The following is a 24,811-nucleotide window of genomic DNA, read 5'->3' on the forward strand; positions in this document are numbered from 1 at the left end:
TTAAGTCTTTTATATTTAAAATGCAATGTGCATCTATACATATCACACATCCACACCTTTCCCCACCATTTCGCCGGCCGTGGAATCCATTGTAACTAGACTAAAACTATACATTAACCTAAAAAAGTCAATGCCAAAAATGCATTTGTCCGACAAACGTCAAATCCTCAATTAATATTCCTCTCACACGTACAAAAACCTAAGTTATAAAAATGTGTAAATAATATACGATGAAATATCTCAATACCAATAATCGTGAAAAACGTGCAATATCTGATTTATTTTTAACTATAGAAATCACTGAACGCCGATGTATATCAATGCTGCATAAATGGCTTAAACAATAATGTTTTACACACATGAGTATTATTATTTATGATTATTACTTGACGCCAGGATTCAAATGTGTACTTGTGTTTAAATTTTTTTTTTGCTATTTCAAATACTTTTTTACAAGTGAATTTTAAATACTTTCAAAATACAATTTATTTATGTCTCGTTCCAGTCGTATTTCAATGAACAATATATTTGTTTTATATTAGCAATTTTAAAATCCGTCTAAAAATAATATTTTACAATACGTATCTAAGAATCGTATACATTTTATTAACTACGCAGATGACACAATACCTAAAGCTCAATCTATCTCGCTGAAGTTTAACTTGACGACATAATATATGCAATTCTTGAACCAATTATTAAAGAATGTATTCATCAGTTATTTAATTTTAATATAATTAATATAATTTTATAGAAACAATTTTAAGTATACATTTTTGATAAACGTAAAAGCATTTCAATATACTACAAAAAAAAATACTTGAACAGTTTTTGAATACTCTTAAAATGTATTTGTATTCATATTCAAATACTTTTGAAAGACAGCAGTATTCTGAATACGTTTGAAAAGTGATATTAACAAGACTGCAGTCAACTCTTACTAATAAGTAATAACTAAGTATGTAAGTTTACATTGAAGGATAATTTTCAGTTAACTAATTGATATTAATATTATATAGGTGTGGTAAAGTAAAATTAATAATAATGTCATAAAACGTATAATAATCATACGCACGTAAAATAATACTTTAAAGAATATTAATTCTTAATATTTCGTCACAGTAAAATTATAAAAATATTATATTTTACTCACTATACAAATATTGAAATCAAAATATTTAATTTTGAAACAGTGATTTGACGTATTGTGTACATACTACGGGTTGTATATAATTCATTGTTCAATAAAACAAAAACCTATATATTTTAATATTAATTGTTAATACATAAATGTTTATTTATTTACACAATCTTTAAGTTATCATAATATTTATTACAATTTTATAATGTAGAAGACGTCACTAAATTTATCATTCATTTTCTAGTGTTTCAAGTTGTTCTAAAATCGATTCTATCATAACAAAATCAGGAGCATGTTAAATTCTTGAAATTGAGAGTACACGACACACGTGGTGTTAAATTGCATATTCATTCGCCGTCAACAGAAATTATTTAATGCAAAACTATAATAAGTATAATAATGCTGTACTTGAGAGGTAGAAAGAACCAAGTCCAATATTGTAACTTTTCAGGAGAATCAAAAAACCGTTTTTCAACTATTTTTATTTTACTTAAATGGCTGGTGTAAATTTAAATTCAATTTAATAACTGTACCAACGAGGTTTGTTTTAAATTATAGGCTATAATATTCTCAATAAGATAATTATTTTTTCTTTTAATCATAACTTACCTATAATTGTTTATTTTACGATTTAAATGAAATATTTTGGACTTGGATCCATTTGTTCAATCACACAATGACTTGGACCCTATTGATCTCTATGTTAATTTTGATAATTTAAAAAAATATATATTATAATATTATATTATAACATTAACTGTTGTAGATTGTAATATAGGTAAAAATTATAATATTATATTAAATAATTTACAATTTTTAGGAATTAAGGTAATAGTAAAGTTACATTGTATTCCAGTTAAATTTAAAAATGTTATTATGTTATCAATTGGGTCCAAGTCTTAACAAGAATTTTGCAAAATGATCCAAGTCCAAATCATGGACTCGGATCACAATTTATAAATCAAAATTTATTGATATTTAGACTTAGTTCTTTTTGTTATTTTCCAATATCTCAGTAAATACACGTCATTGGATTAAAATGAAAATAGATAAAATGACGCGTGTCAAAATTTCACATAAGAAAAAAACATAATAACCTCAATTTTGATAAAAAAAAATGGACTTAGTCCCTTCTACCTCTCAGGTAATAATAATTTATTAATATGATAATAGAGGAGATTCGATGGTTAAAAAAATTCACAATCATTATATTCTTTTGACTTAAAAAATCTCAAGTTGTTACTTATTTATGTGTAATATAATACATCCAATACATAATTAATCGAATAAAAGAATGATAAAAAAATAATATTATTGTATCGATTTTTAGTAGGCCCTACATCTAAAATCTATGATCAACTCTTTCGACTCTTAATGATTATTTGAAATATTATAATAGCCTTACATGCAGTTATTTAACTTTTATGAATTATATAATATATACTTAAACTTTTATACATTTTTAACACCTTCTTAGTTGCATAGGAAACTTAATGGTTTGATAATATTATTTAAAAACAAAATTATAGTTTGAATTTCATACACAAGTTAATGTTATTACGATAATGTACAATACTTCTATGTTTGATTAATCCATTGCAATTATTTATAAGCATGCAAATTTCGCCATGTGAGCTCCTGGTAATCAACACTGTGTATTTTTATGTTTTTTATTAATACTTATGCAATAATATTGGTATGACTCAAAATTATTTTCAACATTGTATTCAGTGTGATTATAGATTATCGATTTAGAAACTTGTTTTTTATTTTTTAATGTAATTATGAAAACTGAATGTATTTTGTTACCGGTAGTATAATGGATTATTGGACAAACTTAATCAATATAATTTATTATTATTATTATTACTGTTTCTAAGTATTTTATTAAATATGTGTTATTATTTAACCGCAAACAAGTAATTTATTATAATTAACTGACCTAACCTACATATTATATAATACACATTATACATACAACGTAGTAAATGTACCTAAGTAGTAAGTATAATAGGTATCTATATTATGTACAGTAAATTATAGTATTATAAAAACTTATTTAAACAGTGTTTTTAAACAAATTATAATGAGACGGACGAAACAATATTTTATTACATAAATTATATAAGTATGAACATTTTAAAATTATACTTCGATAAATTTTAATTTATTACAGTAAAAATTTAAAAAAATCGTTAGGTATATTAGTACAAAAATCAAATTATTAATTATTGTAAGTGAAAGTAAATATTACTATTCAAATTTAAAAATATACAACATAATTATATATATTTATTTTATTTTATCAACAGTTTGTTTGTTATAATTTCGTGACAGTGACTCTACATTAATAACTGTTTTTAATATTAACGTAAACACAAATAACGATCACACAGTGTCGAGTAAAAATAATTCATAATACTCAAATAAAAAAAAATATGGTTTAAACAGTTTTAATACCTTGGAATTTAAAATGTTTTCTTTTACACCCATTCAGCTATAAACAGGCGAATCTTAATTATATTATATAAACAGATCAGATGTAGTTGTATACGATTATTGGTGCGTTGAAATCTCGACCGATGTGATGAATGTATTTTTCGGTCTGCAAATAAAGTACCTATTATTGGATTATTGGGATTTAACATCTGGCAGAAAAATTCATTTTTGGCATGTTGTTTTTTAGGCTAATCGTGTAACTATGGCCAGAGCTGCAGGTCACAATGGATATTCAACGATATAAAGTAGTACAGAGTGAACTACAAGATAAAAAAAAATTTTAAGTCACATTGTCTGTATGACATAATTTCTGGTAAATGTTTAAGCAATTGTCACTGTATTTATTACGGTGTGAAATCAAATAATAATAAAAATGTTATAACATCAAAGGTATCATTTTGATCATAATATTATACATAAATTTGAAATTAATTTATACCCACGTTTGACTATGGATGATTAGAGATGTGAGCTCGGTAAATTTTAGGGGTAAGTGTAAATTTACGTACAATTTACCGAGATGTTTTTTAACGTTTATAAAATCGAGTGACCCCCTCATTTTCAATGTTTTTACTAGTGTAATAACTTTTATTTAGTTAGTCAAAGTAACCTATACGACTATGAAATATGTAGACACTATATTTTAGTGTATAGTCGCATAGTAGACGTATAGGTTAGATAGGTTGGTTGATAGAAAATATTTTTAAAAAAAGTGTTTATCCTACATCTGCACACTTTGTAAAAAGGTTTTGAAAAGGTAAGAAATTGGACACGTAAGATTAATTTGAATATTGAATAAGAATTACACATAAAAAGTTTTTTACAAATTTTACGAATTAACCAAATTTTACTGGTAAAAGTACTAAAATAATGTTACCGATAAATTCCACAACTCTATAGATGATATTGTGTTATCAGTAGCGCGAACAGGAATTTCCTGAATGGGGCCGAAGTATATATTTTCTTTTACTTTGTACTTCTACAATATATATCATTGTGTTATTATTATAGTTTAAATTAATCTCGAATAAAAGTTATCCACTCGATTGGAATTCTCGAATACAAATGAAAGGCCCAGGGGGTCCAGACGTGGTGCACAACTTTCGTGGTTACGTCGCTTTATATAACAAGCGTTTTTTTTTTGTTTTTAAATGTAAGATAAATGATAATGGTACATTTTAGTTAAAAGTGGATAACTTTTATTAGAATTTATTATAATAACCGTTAGACAACGATTATTGGAACTAAAATATTTTTACAAATTTATAATAGATTAGTAATATTATAATCATATTTATAACACTTGTAACGGCTCGCACGTTTATGCAATTTGATTTTGTCTACCTACAAAACGTATTGTCTGTTCTCACTTTTGTAATTAGTTTTATTTTATTTTATTACACATCGAAAAGATTACAGCACGTGGGGAAGTTTACCACTGAGTAACTATTAAAACTATACAATTTCCTTTGAGAACAATGAAATCATGTCGTGAAAATATATTTTCTTTAACTTCTTAAAAGATAGAAGCTCAATAATTATTATATGAAACTATCAAGCTCGGATTAGGGGGAGGGGCATGGGCACGGGCCCACAACCGATATCGAACAATAGTGGGCCCCTGGCGGGTTGTACGTTTCCCATAATATATGGATAATGGATATATTATTGTTATTTGGCCCCGGGCCCAAAATTATTTTAATCCGGGCTCGGAAACTATAGAAAATTTCATTTATTGTTTACTCATTGTTGCAACTGTATAAAAAGAAAAACAATCAACAACACTATTTCAATATATAATACACTGAACAGATTTTGGTACAGTTTCAGATATATTGGTTTGAAGTTTAATGTTTGAGTAAATACTATTCTATGGTTCAAATTAAACATAATATATTTGGTTACCTTAGCTCGATCCACAGAAATAACTACAGAGAGCATTTTCCTAAACGAAATTGTTCGAAATAAGTTCATAATATACCAAAGTACATGCAACTGATTCGCTGATGTATGCCTACGTTTAATTTATAGCAAACGAAATTACATTTTATAAAAAAAAAACGTTTAACAAATTCTCTACATATAGGTAGGTACCTACGTCATAATACCATGTTCGCGTTAGACCGCAATCCGGTTTGAGGGAAAAAAACTTGTACCATCGATCAATCAATTGGAAATGTTCTCAATTCGTCCCGCAGTTGTCGAGTTTAAAATATTTAAATCGTTTTGGACACGTCGTATTCGTGGACATAAATTAAGTGTATACGTCTATAAAACATATCATACGATGTGTCTTAAATTGTGTATTAAAGTCTATAATGAAATTATATCAAATCGATTACTTATATATACCCTAATATTATGATTGTGAAATTATTTTGACGCAAAAACTATTTTGCTAGTATGACTGATAGGTACCTTACCTACTATAAATATTTAATACGTTTTGGTCAGCCAACACGTGCAATCTGTTTTATTTTTAACCTTATTCGGTCAACGGTATTAGTGTTATTATGTCTTGAGATAGTAAAACTATTTGTCTGAAATTCTGCATCGTTACACATTCAAAGTATCGAGTAAGTATCTATAATATGATACACGTGCATGCGACTTCTGTATACGTAATGTTTTGCTTTTTGTGAAAATAATAACTCGTGCGTTTTCGTCGATAAAAATTACAAATTGTAATTAACGTGAGTGATAACAAATAAATAAAATATTAACATTATACAATAATAATATAGCAATAATAATTGTAAATAATAGTAAATAATAATAAATAAATAAATAATACAAAACAGTTCTGCAGTACAATGTTATAATATTATATTATAAATACTATATATATATATATATATATACTATACGTCTTAAGTATTAAAAACAAAAAAAATAATGGTGGATTTTCCACAGAGGAAAATATAAAAAAATATATCATACCCGCGGATAACATATAATATTATAATAATACAATACGGTCATATATTATAACAATATTGAGTCTTTGGTTGCATTCGACGACTATTCATATATAATAGTGATCGATGCTGGGATTCATAATTTTTAATATTTTATTCCCTGTGCCGAATTAATATATAAAAGTATATCAAATTTAATAAATATATTACGCGTATGTACCAGCCATATTTTATATTTATACGGACAACGTGTGCAGAATCCGCAAAAATAAAAATAATGCCAATGCGCATTTTTGAAATATATAGTTAATAATAGTATAAATTATAATTATTATGTATATAAAAATATATATTTACTCCTGCGTATATATTATAATATGATATACATATACGCATGTTAGCACTTAATAATTCCATGTAATCACATATATTTTATCTAGGTAACTATTACTCGTAATCAATATAATAATAATAATAAAAAAAAATAAGAATATTAATAACAGTAAAATAATAATAAAGTAAGTAATATATAATATTATTGACGGTGTAAAAATGGGTTTCTTCCGAATCCATCATCACACAAGCTCGGGGAAAGGTGGTGGCAGCCCGAGCGAGCGTATATAATATTATAATTTCGAAGAGATTATCATAATAATATTTTGAACAATATTTTACCGTGTACGGGTGTAATATTCTGTTATTAGATAAACTGTAAAAAACTAACATAATAATAATAATAATAATATTTCGATGTTTGAAAATCGGACTTTGGTGGGTGGGCATGAAAAAAAAAGAAGAAAATACGCGGTAGGTGTACATCGGAATATCAACATATACCATGGTCGTAGTACTGATGACTTAAGTCGGGCGGTCCTCCACCCCCGCCGGAAATCAAGTCTTTATTGTAATCGTACAGTTCGTCGACGCAAGACCCGTAAACGTTACCACCACCCCCGATGCCAACAATAGGATAGTGGCCGGTGGCCATGGACGCGGCCGTCGAGGTGGTCGGTCGGTGGTACACGCCAGCGGGTTGGTCGGCCACCGAGGCCGACACTGGGGCGTATCCGCCGCCGTTGAACATGGTGTCCTTAAGCACCGGTGGGTCGACGGCCACGTGGCCATGTTGGCGATAGGGGTCGGTCGCGTAAGGTTCCACCGAGTACTGCTCTTGGAGCTGCTGCTGGTGTTGGTGCTGCGGTTGATGTTGGTGGTGCTGCTGTTGGTGCTGTTGGTGTTGGTGAGGGTGCCTTTTGGCGCAAGGGTGCGCCGAGAGCATCTTCATCAGTTCGTTCCGCTGCGTCTCCAGCTCCTGGATCTGCGACTTTAGGTCGTAGTTTTTCGTCTCCAACACGTTCGATTCCTGTGAATAAGAATCGGTTACAAATTTGTAATATAACATCGATCTGAGTCGTTACGAAAATAACACATAATATACTATGCAAATTATAAATATATTAAAACTGCACGTGTTACATTCCTATAATACAAAAATTATAATAATTATAATATAGCTTAGGAAGCATTTTTTTTAAACTAGTTTTTCAATAGCTATAATTTCGTCACAACACTTTTCACTATTTTTCTCGCTGTTCCTTTCGATCAACACGTAAACAATTACATACTACCGCTGCAGACGGGTTTTCCTACGCAATTATGGTAATGAAGGTATAGGTTATATTATATGCTTATATAATATATTAGAAAATTCAAACTTATTTGGAGTAAGTATAATATACATGGTAATATGCAGGCATTATATTACACTGCATTCACATAGGCGCAAATAGCGTTTGAGATTTGTGGGAGGTGCTGAATTGCTAAATCCTTACTTTGATAATATTTAATAAGCTTAAAACAAAATGTAGGAAATGTTTAGGAGGAGTATGGACATTTCTGGGGGGCTTCGCCCTTAAATCCCCCCCCCCTATTTGTGCATATGTGCATTCAAAAGATCGCGATCACTTTAAGGTGGAAAATATTATAATGCGAGCAAATATAAGAAATGAAATCAAAATAAATATATGAAAAGAGAAATACATTTGACATTTCTGATAGGTAAGGCAAAACGTATATTTTCAACGAAGGATTTCAGCATGATTTAATTTTTTTTTTCACTTGATGACATTGCACTATATTTTATATAATTTATAGATCGCTACGACTTCCGACGTAAAAATGTCGTGTCAAAACTGCTATTTACACACCATAAACCACGTATAACATCAATTATTACAATTTACAGACGACTATTATTCCAATGTAAACGTGCGTTTCAATTTTCTCGATTTTAATTTGTATTGAACTCTACTGATACGGACTACCTACAACAGTTTATTATGTATAATACACAATATCTATAATATTATTAAATCGTTATGTACCACGAGCGCGGTATAGTATTGTGTTTTGAAGTTAACATTTTAAAACCGACCGCGCGCGCGTTTTCTCCTAAGAAAGTGTCCGACACATACGCGATCGTTCGTCATACATACATCACATCTGCCAGCCATACTAATTCGAGAATACGTATTATTATATTATACTCGAGTCGACTATAGAGCTCCTGGTATAAACATATATAGTTAAATATATTTGATATTATCAACTATTGGATGTGATTTTTTTCTATGAAAGTCCTAAATCATTGCTTTCCAAGCACAAAATTCGTTTAATACATCGAAAAACTTAAAAATGAAACTTTTATTTTGCATTTTTTTATATTTTCAGTACATTTTGCATAATATATTCTAAAAGCATGAATACAATTTTAAAATATATTTAGTATCAACTATTTCACTAAAAAAATAAACATTAAATAGCTAGTCTAGCTAGGATGATCTTATTATTTATTTTGCTTCGTCATCAATGGTGCAACTAGGGGAGGCTTAGCCCCCCCTCCCCCCCCCCAAAAAAAATATACCTTATTGATTTAGACATAAGCCCACAGTGGGTTATTTTAAATAAATAGTTTTGTTAGGTGTGCTTTGTACATTTTTTTTTAAATTTTAAAAGTAGTCGGTCATACTAAATTACGTGGTATGGTATTGGATTTTGAAGTTAACATTTTAAAACTGACCGCGTTTTCTCCTAAGAAAGTGTCCGAAACCTAAGCCGACACAGACGCGATTGTTCGCCGTACATCACATCCGCCAGCCATACTAATTCGAGAATATGATGTGTTATTATATTATACCCGATAAGAGCTCCGCGGTCCAAAGACTATTTGAAACAATAATATATAATTATTATATCCAATACGTTTTGAAGGCTATGTAGTCGTGTATCTCTACTGCTGCAGCTGGAGTATAGGTACATATTATACCTACACAGGCGGACTGAATGAAGTGAATTTCGAGACGTGCACAACGGTCTCTTGACCTTGTCCGTACATAATATTATATTGTTTCAATCCTCAAAAGTGACCGACTCTTGTTCGGCATTGCGCCCGTCGTATATATTGTACATAATAGCGCAGGAGGCTGTTTTCAATTTCGTCAGAAATACAATAATTATTGCTCAACCCAAAACTGTTCGTCTATTATAGCCATTTATACAGAGGAACGCATAAGACATCATAATAATATTATTTGTAATGTACTATTTAAACGTTTTAGTAGATAAATATAATGTCGTTGTGCTTTACGCCGCCAAGGTCATACAAACGAATTTCTCACAGTTGGAGCTGTAAAGAGGTGGTTAAACATTTTTTATACTAAAAATACCGGGCAATCGTAATTTCGTTCGTCGAATAGATTTAAGAATATTTTAATTTTTAATCGACCGGCAAGTTCCTAATATGTATATACTATAATATACCTACCTACGTCAATACTAAAAACGATTTTAAACACGCTTTTTGTAAGTTCTCTTATCTCGTCGGTACTTGCCCTCAAGTAAAATATGTATGGTCTACCATATCATAATATTATAGACATTAAGACGTTATGACAACACCATTTATAATATTATTATGTAAACACTCATTATAAATTCGAAAACGTGTTGTGTATCAATGTATCATTAAAATATGTAATCGCAGTAAAATGGAATATTATTGTAAATATGTATAATGCATTCAGTGTACGACCCCGTCAGAGTATAGTACGTATCGAAAGTTGATAAAAAAATGTTGTTGAAAATGTCGACAATGTTAATTAATGTCGTCTAACGATAAATTTAAATCAACTGAAAGACGAATATAAATATATAATTTATGTTCATCTACGAACTACGACGATAGTCGTTATACACAATAACCTATTCTATTATTCTATTATTACGTATTAATGTATTATGCTGAACAGGTTCAGTAAATCAGTTTGATTTTATTAGAGGTTTAATGAACTTTGATATTATTATAATACCAGTTTTTATCAAGAGAACGTTTTTCCGAGAAAAAAAAACTATGCATGTACATATTATTATCACCGTCAGATAACTCGAGTCACATGATGATCTTCCGTGGAATTTTTTAAATGAAAAAAAAAATTACGTTTCGCGCGGGCCTATAATATAATATTATTATCCATTATAGGTACTGCACTGCCACAATCAAATATTGTTCCACGGCAAATAGATTTTCTAACCGACCGCGCGGCTTGGAAATGAAAACAACGCAATTCAAACAAACCGCGACGACAAATGTTTAAATTGCAATTGTAGGGAAAAACGTCATGATTATAATATCAGCTATTATGGGTTTATGGTTATTTTGTAAGTGTCGTCGAATCATGGTTCACGCGCGAGGTGACCGCCTGCACGCGCGTAGAATATACCTACGCCCAGCTACGTCAAATCAACTCTTGGAATAGTGTTATGTGCATGGTATTATATATTATGAGACGTGTATGGTATTAAATAGAAGGTATAATAATATTGAGTTTACCTTTATAGGTAGGTACCTACTATCGGGCACTCCACAGAATATTTAAATATTTTATTATTATTATTATTTCTCTGAAACCCGCGCGCAGAGTGATTATGTGGTAAAATAAAAAAATTTTAAAAAAAATAGTCAATAGTTAATAATCCACAGTCACTGCGCAGTTCTGCGAAGAGTCCAGTGAAAAAGAATGAAAAACAATTAAGAAAAAAAATTAACAGTTAAAAAGTACACGTCAAGTCGAACGGTTGCAGACGCGACGACGTCGTCGTTCGAGTCAAGTCACACGTACTCGCGTATATATAGGTAAGAATCGGAGTACGATTAAATTCTAACCCACTTTCGCAGTGTCGTGTTCGTATTTCACACGTCACCGCCGGTGTAGTACTATATATTTATAATCACACACACACACAAAATCTGAGTACTCTCATGTAATAATATGCGTGTAATACCTGGCGGATGTGCAAGGTTCAATTTTTTTTTACGAACACGGTAGTCGAACGGTTTTCGAGACAGACGCGTCTGCCCGACGTTTAGGATGCATATGCGATGCGCGTGTTACGTGTCACGACGACGACGACGACGACGATGATGATGAGATACGATGATAATAATATACCTAATAATATTTAACCATATATTATACATTTATACACATAATACTATGACGTATATATATTATGTATTATTGTTGTTATTGTGTTTGTATAATATAATATTGTATACCGTATACGTCTACAAAATACCTATACCTTATAGAGTATAGGTCAAGGTTGACATGAAAAAGCCCAGCCCGAAAAAATCCCAGGCTGCTTTTCTTGTTTAAACCCACTTTAAATTTTGAGAAACCCATAAAAAAACAGGGTTGCTTCTCTGGGTGGAACAGAAATTTATTCTAATTTTTTTTTTAACTTGTGTTATTTTTCAGAAAAGTTTAATTTATAGGTATTATTTATTTTTACAATTTAACTTTGACTAAAAAAAAATTTAACTATCAATAAATATTAAGTATGGATTCAAATTCCGTACATTTTCATCTGGCTTTACAGATGTTAATTTATCAGTTTAGTAATTATTCAACAATAAACGACAAACAAAAACTTGAAAATGCCATTAAAGTTAAAAACCACTAATGTCAACAATGGGAAAATGTCGGAATGTCAACATCTGATATATTAAACCTATATAGTCGATAGAGGATAATATAATATATTATAATATTATATTATAGCAGATAATAGACACGTGCATTAAAATACTATTATATTTTTATAGTTTATTCGCTTAAAAGTCAGCCGATTTGTCTTCTCCTCGGACGCACAAAAATAATAATATAACGTACGGTTTCCGGCTACCTACGTATCGGTTGCCCCCATTCTTATCCGCGCACACAGCGTCGATAATATTGCGTAGATCGCAGGTAGGCATACAACAATCGTCATATTATTGTGCATCTAATATAATAATATGTATGTTCATATTTAATACCATACACGCGACTTCTTAGACCAGCTCCCTCCCCAGCCTCCCCCCTCCCCTAGATCGTATAGGTTCACGCGACAGATAACCATGAGTGTAGAAAACACTATATATACGTACATAATTTATAACATGCTCTCTGTATATATATATATACTACAGCTGCAGCGATCGGAGGAGATTCTATTTCGGACCGAGTCTCTCTCTTTCTCTTTCGCGCGGTTCGGCTCGACACTCGTGTAGGCGTACAGCGCGCGTACGACGCATTACAATATACGCGACCGATACGCACTAGGATTTGTGACCGTAGGGTGACATAAATCCACACACACACACACACACACACACACATGCAAATATATGCAATAATACACTGCTACCATCTGCTCCTACTATCACTACCACAATAACTACTACGGCCACTACCGCACAATAACTACTACTTCTACTACTAGTTACTACTACTGTAATAATAACACCATATTATACACTACGACTGCCGGCTGCCCGTGTGACAATGGACCTGGCGACGAGCCACGATCGTCACGACCCGACGGAGATCAGACGATACAATAATAACACGGTAGATATAATACAGGCAATATCCCGTCAAACATATGAATTGTAGTTTACGCGCTTATTGTTTACTTATAAGTTATAATAGTAATAATATTGAACGCACAGTGTAGGAGGCACAGGTACTCACTTGCATCAGATTCGTAGTCTTTTCGCGTTTTTTCAGCCGACACTTGGTCGCCGCTATTTTGTTGCGTTCCCGCCGCCGTCTCCTCCTCTCCTCGTCCTCGGCCGTTAGCTGTACACACAAAAACAAAAAAACACCTGTCGTTATCACAAAATTACAACGCAGACAAAACACACCTACATTGCACGCCGCGCGTAACCTTATCACACGTTTACATGACGCGTGCACCAAGGAGAGTCCGTTCAAATTATAGTACATAACATATTATTGTTATCATCATTTATAACATACCTACCTAAATATTATAACAAACAACGCGAGAGAGAGACACAGAGAGAGAGAGACAGAGATTGATCGTGAACTTTGTATCGATGATTATTCGCAGTGTATATAATGATGTTATCTACTGAACATTATAATATATTATATAGGTGGTACCCGGCATGGATTCTGCAGAGTGATGATCTGAGGTGGGCATTAACTTAAACGTATATCACACAAATATGTAATATAATTTTATAAATTAGGAAGTTTGTGTAATATTTGCACGCCCCCTCCCCTTAAAATATCTCTATATCATAATCCAGTATAGGATGCGTAAAGTTACTGATCAAATGTGAATATCGCGATTATGATTCACGTTTGCGCGAGATAAGTATAAATACTTCGATGCACCTATGTAATGTATATTTTATATTGTAATATTATACGCGATCACGCCGCACGGATTATAAAACGGTTTCGAGGCCGCAACCCAAAAGAAGTCACCATATGCAGCAGGCGCATGCGACTTGCATGTTAAACACAGACGAACTCCATAATTATTTACTATTATTATTATTATTATTACTGTTATCCATCGTCGCAGCGGCACACGCGTCAATCGCATTCTTCGGCTGTTTATCGTAGGCGTACATTCGAAAGTGACGTTGTCGCAGCGTTATCATATCTATAAGAAGGCGATTTGTACCGAGGAAAAAGGTCGACGGACGGGAAAAAAATACTACAAAGACCGATATCGCGCGCGTGCGCATGAATATTATAATATATGTACCGTAATCTGACTCGTGCGCATAGAACAAGATTAATGTGATTAATGACAAATTTTAGCAATATGAACGAACAATAATAACATTTTTTCTTTATTTTAGACTTTATATAGTTAGACGTATGACAAATCGGTACGCCCAAAAAACCCAAGCCGGTTTCTACCACCCTTCCTATATAGCACCCCTCTTAATCACTATCCTAGAGTACTAGGACCCTGGCCTACAACCACTGAGCACGACATGTGGTATAATATAAATGTATATTATTACTACGGCATGTGATAAGACATTATACAGGCGTATAGTATTTATATTGATCATTGGAAGCTTACTCCTTCGCCATGGGACGATACATCATCTCCATCTCCGTCGTCGTCGTCGTAGTCATCATCACCGTGAGACTCCTCGTCTGTTCTTCGTTTTTTCGCGTGTCCGCCGCCCGGCGATGAGGCGGCCAGACCAGCCGATGCCGTGGCCGCCACGATCATCGCACACGCACCGGAAGTGATCGGTCCACCAGTCTCCACCGGACTTCCGCCAGCACACGTCGATGTCACGGTCGCCGTCGCCGCGTTCCTCTGTTTTGACCGGATGGCCATCTTAAGCTCCTCCTTGACCTTCAGACTGGAACAGATGCTCTGCATCCTGGCTGTCGGCGACACGGGGGAGCACGTCGACACGGGGGAACACGTCGACACGGGGGAACACGTCGAGCCGGACGAGTCTTCAGACGCGAGTGACCCGTTGCCGGGGAAATTTTGGAATGGATCCATCAAGGATATGAGCGAGTTGATCACATCGGGAGTGTTCGGGATCGTTGAACAGCCATGTGGTAGCGCAGCGACCACTGTCTGACCGCCGCCACCGCCCCCGGTAACCGAGTAAGACATATCGTTATGACCGCAAAAAAGGTAACCAAATATAGTGCTCAGTAACCCCGTAAGGTGTTTATAAATCGCGGTGATAATAATAATGTAGGTACGCCAGTATAGTATCTGATCCAGACAAATGTTACAGGTGAGCCTGATAGTGATTCTGAAAAACAAAAAAAAACACTTTTTAATACTCATCGACCAAAATTATATATTAATTAAGTATACAATATTTTATGTTAAATTTGTTTATTTTTAAATTATTTGTAGGGACTTTTGGCTTTTCTCTATTACACTTACAATTAATTATTTATTATTTTACTACATGGGTGAAATTTTCAAAATATTATTTAGATCGATTTTAAGTAGGTATATTGATTTATATCAGCTAGGTATATAGTTATATTATTTTAAATAATATTATAATTATGTTTGTTTATTTTATATAAGATTGGTATGTAATTTGTTCTTGCAAAATGTGGGTTAACTTATACTGTATTAGAAAAATATTTTAATCATTATCAATTTTTATCTCGATTTCATTAGCTTATCTAGTTTTAAATATTTTAGCTCTACTAAAAGTATATCTAGTATAATTAATATAAAATATATGTTTAAAAATTTAGTTGGACAGCCTGTCTTCAGTAAAAATAATTTTTCGTATGTATGCAATGCGATTTATTGAATTTAAATTGTACACATCAACCGCAGTGACCTATACCTAATGGCGTAGTATACTCGACACTTATACTATACAGTATACAGAAGATGAGCGTGTTCCCAATGTTTTTTAACATGGATATGTTTTTAGGCTGGGTACAACTTTTTTTTTCTCACCAAATTTTGTATGGCATTATCTATTGCCGCATATAAACACAAATCAACAATAAACGAAAAATAATTTAATCAAATTCCTAATAAAATGTAACTATAGTTATTTTTCCACTGCGCGCTATACCCAAAAACATATCTATAATTCCTCAATTGTCCTTGTGCAGAGGAAAAATATAAAACATATAATTCTATAATCCTTCTACCTACTTATAGTATATACGAACGAAATTTTTTTTACATGGAAACGCCACCTTTGATCGGTGAATTTTTCCTCGGTATATTTTTACCACCCATGTAACATCATTATATAATATAACAATATTCTCATCGTTATATATTTTGCAGTAATTAGGCATTTTGATCAAATAATCAAATTAATACTTTTTTTTTTATTCTGCAGTCATCGGTCATCTCAATTTGTTCTATTGAAAAAAAAAAACCAACGAAAAACAATAAATACCGAAAATGACATGAGCAGCACAAAATTCCATTTTTTCGAGATCTATATCATATGGCTGAATAACAATTTATTATTTCGCACCCCGAATTCAGTATAACAAACCAACCTATGATTGGTGCAGTTTTCCTGAGTGTAATTTTACCAATTATGTAATATTATATAATAATAATATTCTCATAGTGCAGTAAATAGACATTTTGATTAAATATTCAAATTAGTGAATTTTTTTTTATTCTGCAGTCATCGGTCAATGACGGTCATCCTCATTTTTTCTATTACAAAAAAAAAAACGAAAAGGAACGAAAGAGAATGAATACCCAAAATTACATGAGTTTTTTCGTGATCTATGGCTGAATCGCAATTTATTATTTCGTATCTCCGAGCTCCGTAATAATAATATAACAACTGAATATAATATTTTAATACTAGTTATATATGACGTGTCAACTACAAACATATAACCATATCCATGAATTATGTGAGATATTTGTCAAAATTTTTATATTTTTTTAAATAGCTAATTTATTTTTATTGATGAAACGCGACAATGCTATACCAGCCGTCTGCAATACACGATTAATATTCAACAATATTATGCGGGATATTATGACATTTTCACGTTATGTGAACCTCGTAGGTTTTAATACCAGTAAGTTATTAAGTTTTAATTCGTAATATTTTACGACTTTTATTATTTCTATGATTTTATAGCTATAATGTCCAGCATTATATACCATTTGATATTTCATGCATAAAATAGTTACCAATTCACAATAATATTATGATAACAATATGCGGTACCTAGTGTAGATATATACTTTTTAGTGTTTAATGTTTATATATTATTATTATTCACATAAAACATAATAATATGCATAGTATAGTGAACAAAATACAAATCTTAAATAATATTTTAGTACATATACAGCTGGGTATGTATATTATAATAGTACTACCCATATAAATTATGCCTTCACCATAATGTACCTACTTAACGATATTATTACTTCACGACGCGTATGATGTAATTATACTTTTAACATTAATATAATGATGCTAAATTGCCAATATTTTATCAACTTGTGTGTGTTTTTCCACTAGTGAAAAATTAGTGAGATTAAAATAATATAGGTAGTATTGAATATTAATATAACTACATTATTATTATTATTATTATTTTTTTTTCACCAGATTAAACCCGATAAGTTTTCAAACGGCCATACAAATACCAGACTGCTGCACGCGTGCATTAAAAAAAAATCTTACGATAAAATAAAATTTTAGTGTAGTGTGCATTAAATTGTACACGCGCATTATGAGATATACACCTATAGCTGTTTGTATAAATATTACATAATATACAATAATATTCGTAAACACGACATAACGCGCTTGTAATATGTACCTAAGAGGTAAAATAATATAATATATTTTATTTTAATGAAAAGGTGTCCAACGGGTATACAACGTTGCTGTGACGCGTAAGATGTGTAACCGTTTAGGCGGTATATTATAATAAACGGTAACCTTTTCGGGACTCGTCGAGTACGCTACAAACTGCTGTGGATAAATTATTGTGCAATATACACACAATCGAGTGTGCGAAACTACGAAAACAATTATGTCCGTATTATACCCGTGGGTAGGTCATACGTATGCACTTACGATATTTATTTTCGGGGTTCGGGATATCGCATGTGCAGGCCAAGACTTGGGATGCGATTTTGCAGGTCCAGACAATTTTGGATGCTGCACAGACAAATGCCACGTATAAGTGTCCAATTATTATAGTATATAATTCCGTCATATCGTACGCCTCCGGGTCAGTATTGGATTTTGATATAGTAATTTTCCCGCGGGTACTTTTCACGTAACATATTGGTACCTACCTATATAGTGCGAATTACACAACAAATGTCTCTCGATACTAACACGGCGGTTTTTAATCAGACCGGGGGCTCACAATTTGGGCTGGCATTCAATTTTAAATTTCCCGCCGTAATTAGATGCTGATTTTAGAAACCATAACGAAAAATCGGCACCTGGCGCGTATTGGTGTCGAGGGACATATTTTATCGTGAAACGCACAATAGTAGTACGTACCTATATACGCTCTCTTCGTGAGATAGAAAATATAAAGAGAGTCGTTTATTATAATATTCTCGGAAATAATTTTTTTTTTGGACTCTCATCGTTTTGCGTGAACTTGGATGATGTGTTGTTTTGTACCGTAAAAAATCCGTCGATCCTCGATTATAACGCCCCCGCGCCCCGCGAATACTCGACCGGAAGACGAGAAACGACCTAAAGAATAATATTATATATTATACACGAGGAGGACGTCGTCGTCGCAAAGCCGCCTGCAGTCGACACCGTGCGTAATTTTTTCTATTTTTTAATTTTTTTTTAGGATCAAAGCCAAGTTGCGTCCCTGCGTGTATATCGTACAACATCTATAGTGTTATGGCCGTTGACAAACAACCGTACTCAACAATATTTTGCTGGCGGTATTGAATTTCACGGTAAAGGTGACGGTTTTTATTTCGCATAAATCAAACACCCAATGAATATGGATGCAGAACAATAAATGATTAATAACTATTCACGAGATTCATAATTATTATTATTATAGTTTTATGAGTACAATACTTAACATGATGTGAAATCTGCAGTGATATGTTTCTCAAGCGTATTGATGTGAGTATAATATTAATATAATATAATATTACATAGGTAACTATTATAATATATATTTTTAGATTCTGAGTGGAGCGAGGGTTTTACAATGGTGTTTATTTCTTTCTTTATTTTTTTTTATCCTGTATACAAAATTTCTATCAGAAGGAGTGCTTTTACTTCGACATATAGTATCTTATCTTTTAGCAAATTGGATCAAGATGGTACTTTAGAGAGGTCATTTTTCGATTTTCTCAATAGTTATTTAATGCCACGAGAAAAACCACCGACAAATTACAAAAAAAACCACTAAAAATGGTATTTTTTAATTTTTAAAACTTTGTTTATCATCATAGAAACGAATAAAAATAAAAACTTAAGTTATTTTGTTGTAATTTATGATATTAATTCGACTTACAGGCTATAATAAAATATCAAGACTGACAAACCGCCTCCGCTCAGAATCGTTTTTCGTATACAATGATATGATATCATTGAATTCAAATTTAATACAATCCATTATACAGTGACCTACTTGTAACATACTGTACAGCAGAGCGACATCCACTTATCCACTTTTTTTTTTAAATTTACATTTCTCGTATCATAAAATCATCAATCGTTTTGTATAAGTTCTACGTTTCATTTTTATTATTACATATTTGAATATTTTGTCGGTTGTATAGGACCGCAACAGCGTTTTCAACTTTCCAAACTGCAGTAGGTATATACTGGTGTGCCCGTGCTATAAAATTTCATATTTTATAGGAACTGTATATATACCTATGCTAATAATTTTATTTTTACGTTTCAATGATAATTTCGAGAGGAAAACTTGCGGTAAAATAAAAAAAAACTATTATCTACAACTAGTATGACGTGGGACTCGTGTAAAAGGTGTACTCCGGACTCCAATATACAGCTATAATACTATTGCTTTTGTTGGGAATTCCAAAACTGAAATATGAAATAAAACGCATAGAATTTCTACTGATATATTATTATTATGTACGTCTATGACATTAATAACAAGGTGTGGTAGGCACCAATCTATTTAAAATTCCGATCGGTTGTTTGTTTCTTTTATACGTGATATGCGAAAAGTATAAGCTAGGTAATCTCATTTGATATGTGTGTACACTGTATAATATTATATTATAATATGTGTGTAATGTAAATGAGAGACTGAACGCATTTAATATAATATATTATTATTATGATTTAATTAACTAACTTATTAATTGGAAATGATTAATAAATTATATTAATTTCACGTCGTGCGTCCATAGTAGGTACCTATAACCAAGTCACTGAAAGCCATTTCGAGTGAGCCACTCGCAACTGTTAAAATTTATTATATATTTGCATGTAATTATATAGATATCGCGACCTGTGGATGATCGATGAATATACGTCATAATATCAATTATATGCATTCGACCAATAGAAAAATATTGTAACATAGGTAGGTACATTGATGTAAAGTAATAATTACATAGTACAATAAGAATATGATGTACTTATATTATGTGTATAATAACTACTTTAATTATGAAGTAAAAAATATGTTGGGTAGGTACCTATCGACTGCAGTGTTTGTAAAAATTGTGTACAAGACAAATGATTTCGTATTTGCTATAAATAATAAATTATTATAATACTACACGTTTAACATTTTAGCCGTTGACCTATATAATGGCTGTATAAACCCGTAACAAAACATAACGAACTTTTTATATTATAATACATTGTAAAATACAAATTAATATATCTATGTATTAAATATTAATATTAATTCAATATTTAAAATTATTAGTACACAAACACGCACGGACGTGATTGCCGAACGCAATAAATTATTATAATACCTATTACAGGCACCTACTATAAACGCAAAATCATGAAGCGTGCACCGTGTAGGTACTATCGTGTATTTAAATGATTACGATAGGTACCCAATAATTTTCGACCGTATATTGTTAATTATAAAATAAAATCTCGTTTTTTTTTACTCTAAGATAAAAGATTCGTTTGATCATAAAAGCGTTATCGCGCGTAGAAGGTGAATTATTAATCACTTTCTTTCCATTAGGTGCAGTTTCCTGAAATGATAAGTAGGATTAATGTGAAACCATGGCCTCGATATGGGCAAATGCTCATCATCAATTGTATATATTAATATGTGTGTAGTACTACAGTGCTATAATAGTGGGTGTGTGTTTGTGTGTTAGAGCACATTTACAAGTATATTTATACATACACACATATATACATACATGTACAAACACACAAACATACATACATACATACACACACACACACACAAACACACAAACATACATACTTACATATATGCATACACACATTTAAATGAATTAACATTCATGTTTAATCGTCAGTTGATATAAACACTAAGCTCATTGACCATACAAATATTTGCACTCGATTCCGAACAAACTCTTTAAGTGATATTATTAAATATTAACATCGGAATAATAATATATTGTTGTTGTTTTTTTTTTCATTCCAAACTACATCTAGGTTATAGAAAACACCGATCGGCGTTGGAAAAATACATCAAACTGCACGTGATCACAGTCATCGAGTGTATACGAGTAGTTCATAAATAAATTAAACTAAATGTTGCTTAAATGAATATCGCAGTGTTTCACCAAAGCGATTTATGTGGGAGCTCAGAATTTATTATTATTTATGATTATTAACATTATGGTAATAAATAATAATAACAAATGAAATGAAAAAAAAAAAACAAAGAACTAATAACGACATTGTACACCTATATCCAAGTGATTATCATAAATACGATTTATCTATACATTAAACTAAACAATGTGTAGTACACTATTGAAAAGTGTCTTTCGCAAATGCGTGATATATCATATTATTATGATATATTATGTGCATATAGACTTTTACTATATTATAGTAGGCAGGTATATAATAGCAAAATATAAAACGTTTAAAACTAAAACAGTATATCATCACTAGTAAAATATATTATGTGTGTGTGTGTGTGTGTGTGTGTGTGTGTGTGTGTGTGTGTGTGTGTGTGTGTGTGAATATTAGTACTTGTTTCAATTTTATTATATCGCATTTCACAGGGTAATAAGTCGTTGTTGTGAAGCCGGAAATAAATTACAATTTTAGTTCCAACAAATCTACCATCTGCAGATACTGCACACAACGCAATGCATTTATTACGATTGTCTTAATACTTCGTTGTTATAAAAAATAATAGAAGTTAACGATTAAAGGTAAAAAATAAAACGAAAATTGGTCACACATTTATATCATATGCAATCAGCACTACGACAATGTCAGCTGTGGGTAAATTATCAAATACGTTTTCACATTTGTTTAATAAAAAAAACAACTCGGTACGCCAATATTGACGAACACGTACCGCGTATATAATAATATAATATTATTACTTTTGTTATAAACCATATGATATTAGAATGTGGTGAGAATATTGTAAACGAACGAGTATTATTATTATTTATGTGCATACTTTTTTTCTCCAGAATTCCGAATTTTAGTGGGTGTAATACCTATCGTTAAACGGTCGATTGATAATTAATTTGTTTTGTGACCACGTAACTATATTATAATGATATAGCCGTATACCTATTGCTAACGTACTTTGTTATGGTAACCGCGGTATAAAGGTGTGCGGACAGTATATTATTCCTGTATACCACAAAACCGTAGGAAAAAAAAATAATAGACGATTGTTGTTACTTATCGAGATCTCTGCTATAATATGTATTGTGATGATAATAATACCTATAAAACCTACCTATATCATGCAACGAACGCCCTCGATATTGTATCGTGATTTGTTAGATTTTGACGGTTACTATGTAGGTAATTCGTAATAAATAATAATTTGTGTATTGCGCGCGCGTCCCGCGATGTACTGCACACACACGCTTATTTTTTCCGGCGTACGATGGGCTCAAATAGTAATAATAAAGCGGTTATTTTTATGATTTTTTTCCCTGTCCGCGAGCCCGAACAACCTTGGCAGCCATTCGACTTTCAGACGATCCAAACGTTTCATCAAGTTGCATAAGACGTGCATATTATTATATTATATCCGAGCACGCATTTAATAAATATAATATGTACCTATATGTGTTTGACGTGTAACCCCGCATAGTGAGAAAATCTCATTGTTTAATTCAATTGTTATAATATCATTATTATGTGGCCGTCGCGTGTTTGATTATTTTCTACCTATTTTTCCACACATTAACTGTCGAACCGGAGATTTTTACCGGACGAATCGTTTTTCCGCACGTCGTACATCGTATATTATCATCATTATTAATTTGATAGGTTTTCCCGCTAGTCCCGTGATGCGGAATCTCGAAGGGAAAACATCTCGTCGGCTTCGATTGCAGTTCTCAATCCACGACGATCCGAACCCGACCCGAGCGAACATATAATATATAAGTATCATCATAAAGTCGACGAGAGGATTCGGTTTTACTTTTTTTCGTTCCGCACGGCCTCCACATAATACCTACGTATGTGCAGAGCGTTTCCGGTCAGTTATAATAATATGGACGACCGCCGCAACGAAACGCTAACGCAATAATTATACGCCACACACAAGTATTCACATTTAATATAGAAGCGCAAGCGCACTGAGTCACATAATATACAGTACGTGTTTATATATATATGTGCATTATGATTTATCAATATACAGTGTGTTTCACCACAAAAGGGTTTATCCCTGTCAGAAATTCATTTTCTACCTGATATTTGATTAGAAGCTCAATAACAACCTGACTCACATACGCACTAATATAAGTATAAGTATGTGTATGCATTATTGATACAGGGTGTTTCTGCACCACAACAGCGATTGTCCCTGTCATTAACTTTAATTTTCGGTTTAAATTTTTGAAATATTATCGTTTTGCAGGACGACCACTGTATAATAGGGGAACCACAGTTATATTATATACAATTCATAGATGTAGATTATTTTCGGTTTACCTTGGCTTGAAATAAAAAATATAATAAAATTAGAGAGTAGCTTTCATAAAACTTATAGTAAAGGTACTTGCAGTATTACCAGCTAGTATAAATATTCATAGGTATTTTAAAAGTTGAACTTTTAATTTCCATTATACTTACACTCATATATACTGTTGCCAGTTTTAAGTTCTTGAAGGTAATGTACTTATAGTAACGACTTGGTTGGTGAGAAGTGGGTGCTCACGCGGTGGCCGGTGGGACACTCTGTATACAATATAA

General features: G+C 31.8%; 1 protein-coding gene across 3 annotated transcripts in view; it reads right to left on the reverse strand.

The window, feature by feature from the left end:
* Positions 1–6,352: 6,352 nt before the first annotated feature.
* The window catches only part of LOC132939174 (activating transcription factor 3-like), a 64,201-nt gene continuing 45,742 nt past the window's right edge, over positions 6,353–24,811 (reverse strand). For 2 of the 3 annotated variants that reach the window (XM_061006220.1, XM_061006219.1), the window contains 3 exons: positions 15,010–15,712; positions 13,632–13,739; positions 6,353–7,921 (listed from right to left, as the gene is read on the reverse strand). In XM_061006220.1, coding sequence (XP_060862203.1) covers positions 7,385–7,921; positions 13,632–13,739; positions 15,010–15,567 — 1,203 coding nt within the window. In that variant the 5' untranslated portion in view covers positions 15,568–15,712 and the 3' untranslated portion in view covers positions 6,353–7,384. The remainder of the gene's footprint in view (positions 7,922–13,631; positions 13,740–15,009; positions 15,713–24,811) is intronic. The other variant, XM_061006221.1, reaches the window with a different exon arrangement.

This window comes from Metopolophium dirhodum, chromosome 2 (genome assembly GCF_019925205.1).
Source record: "Metopolophium dirhodum isolate CAU chromosome 2, ASM1992520v1, whole genome shotgun sequence".
NCBI lineage: Eukaryota > Metazoa > Arthropoda > Insecta > Hemiptera > Aphididae > Metopolophium > Metopolophium dirhodum.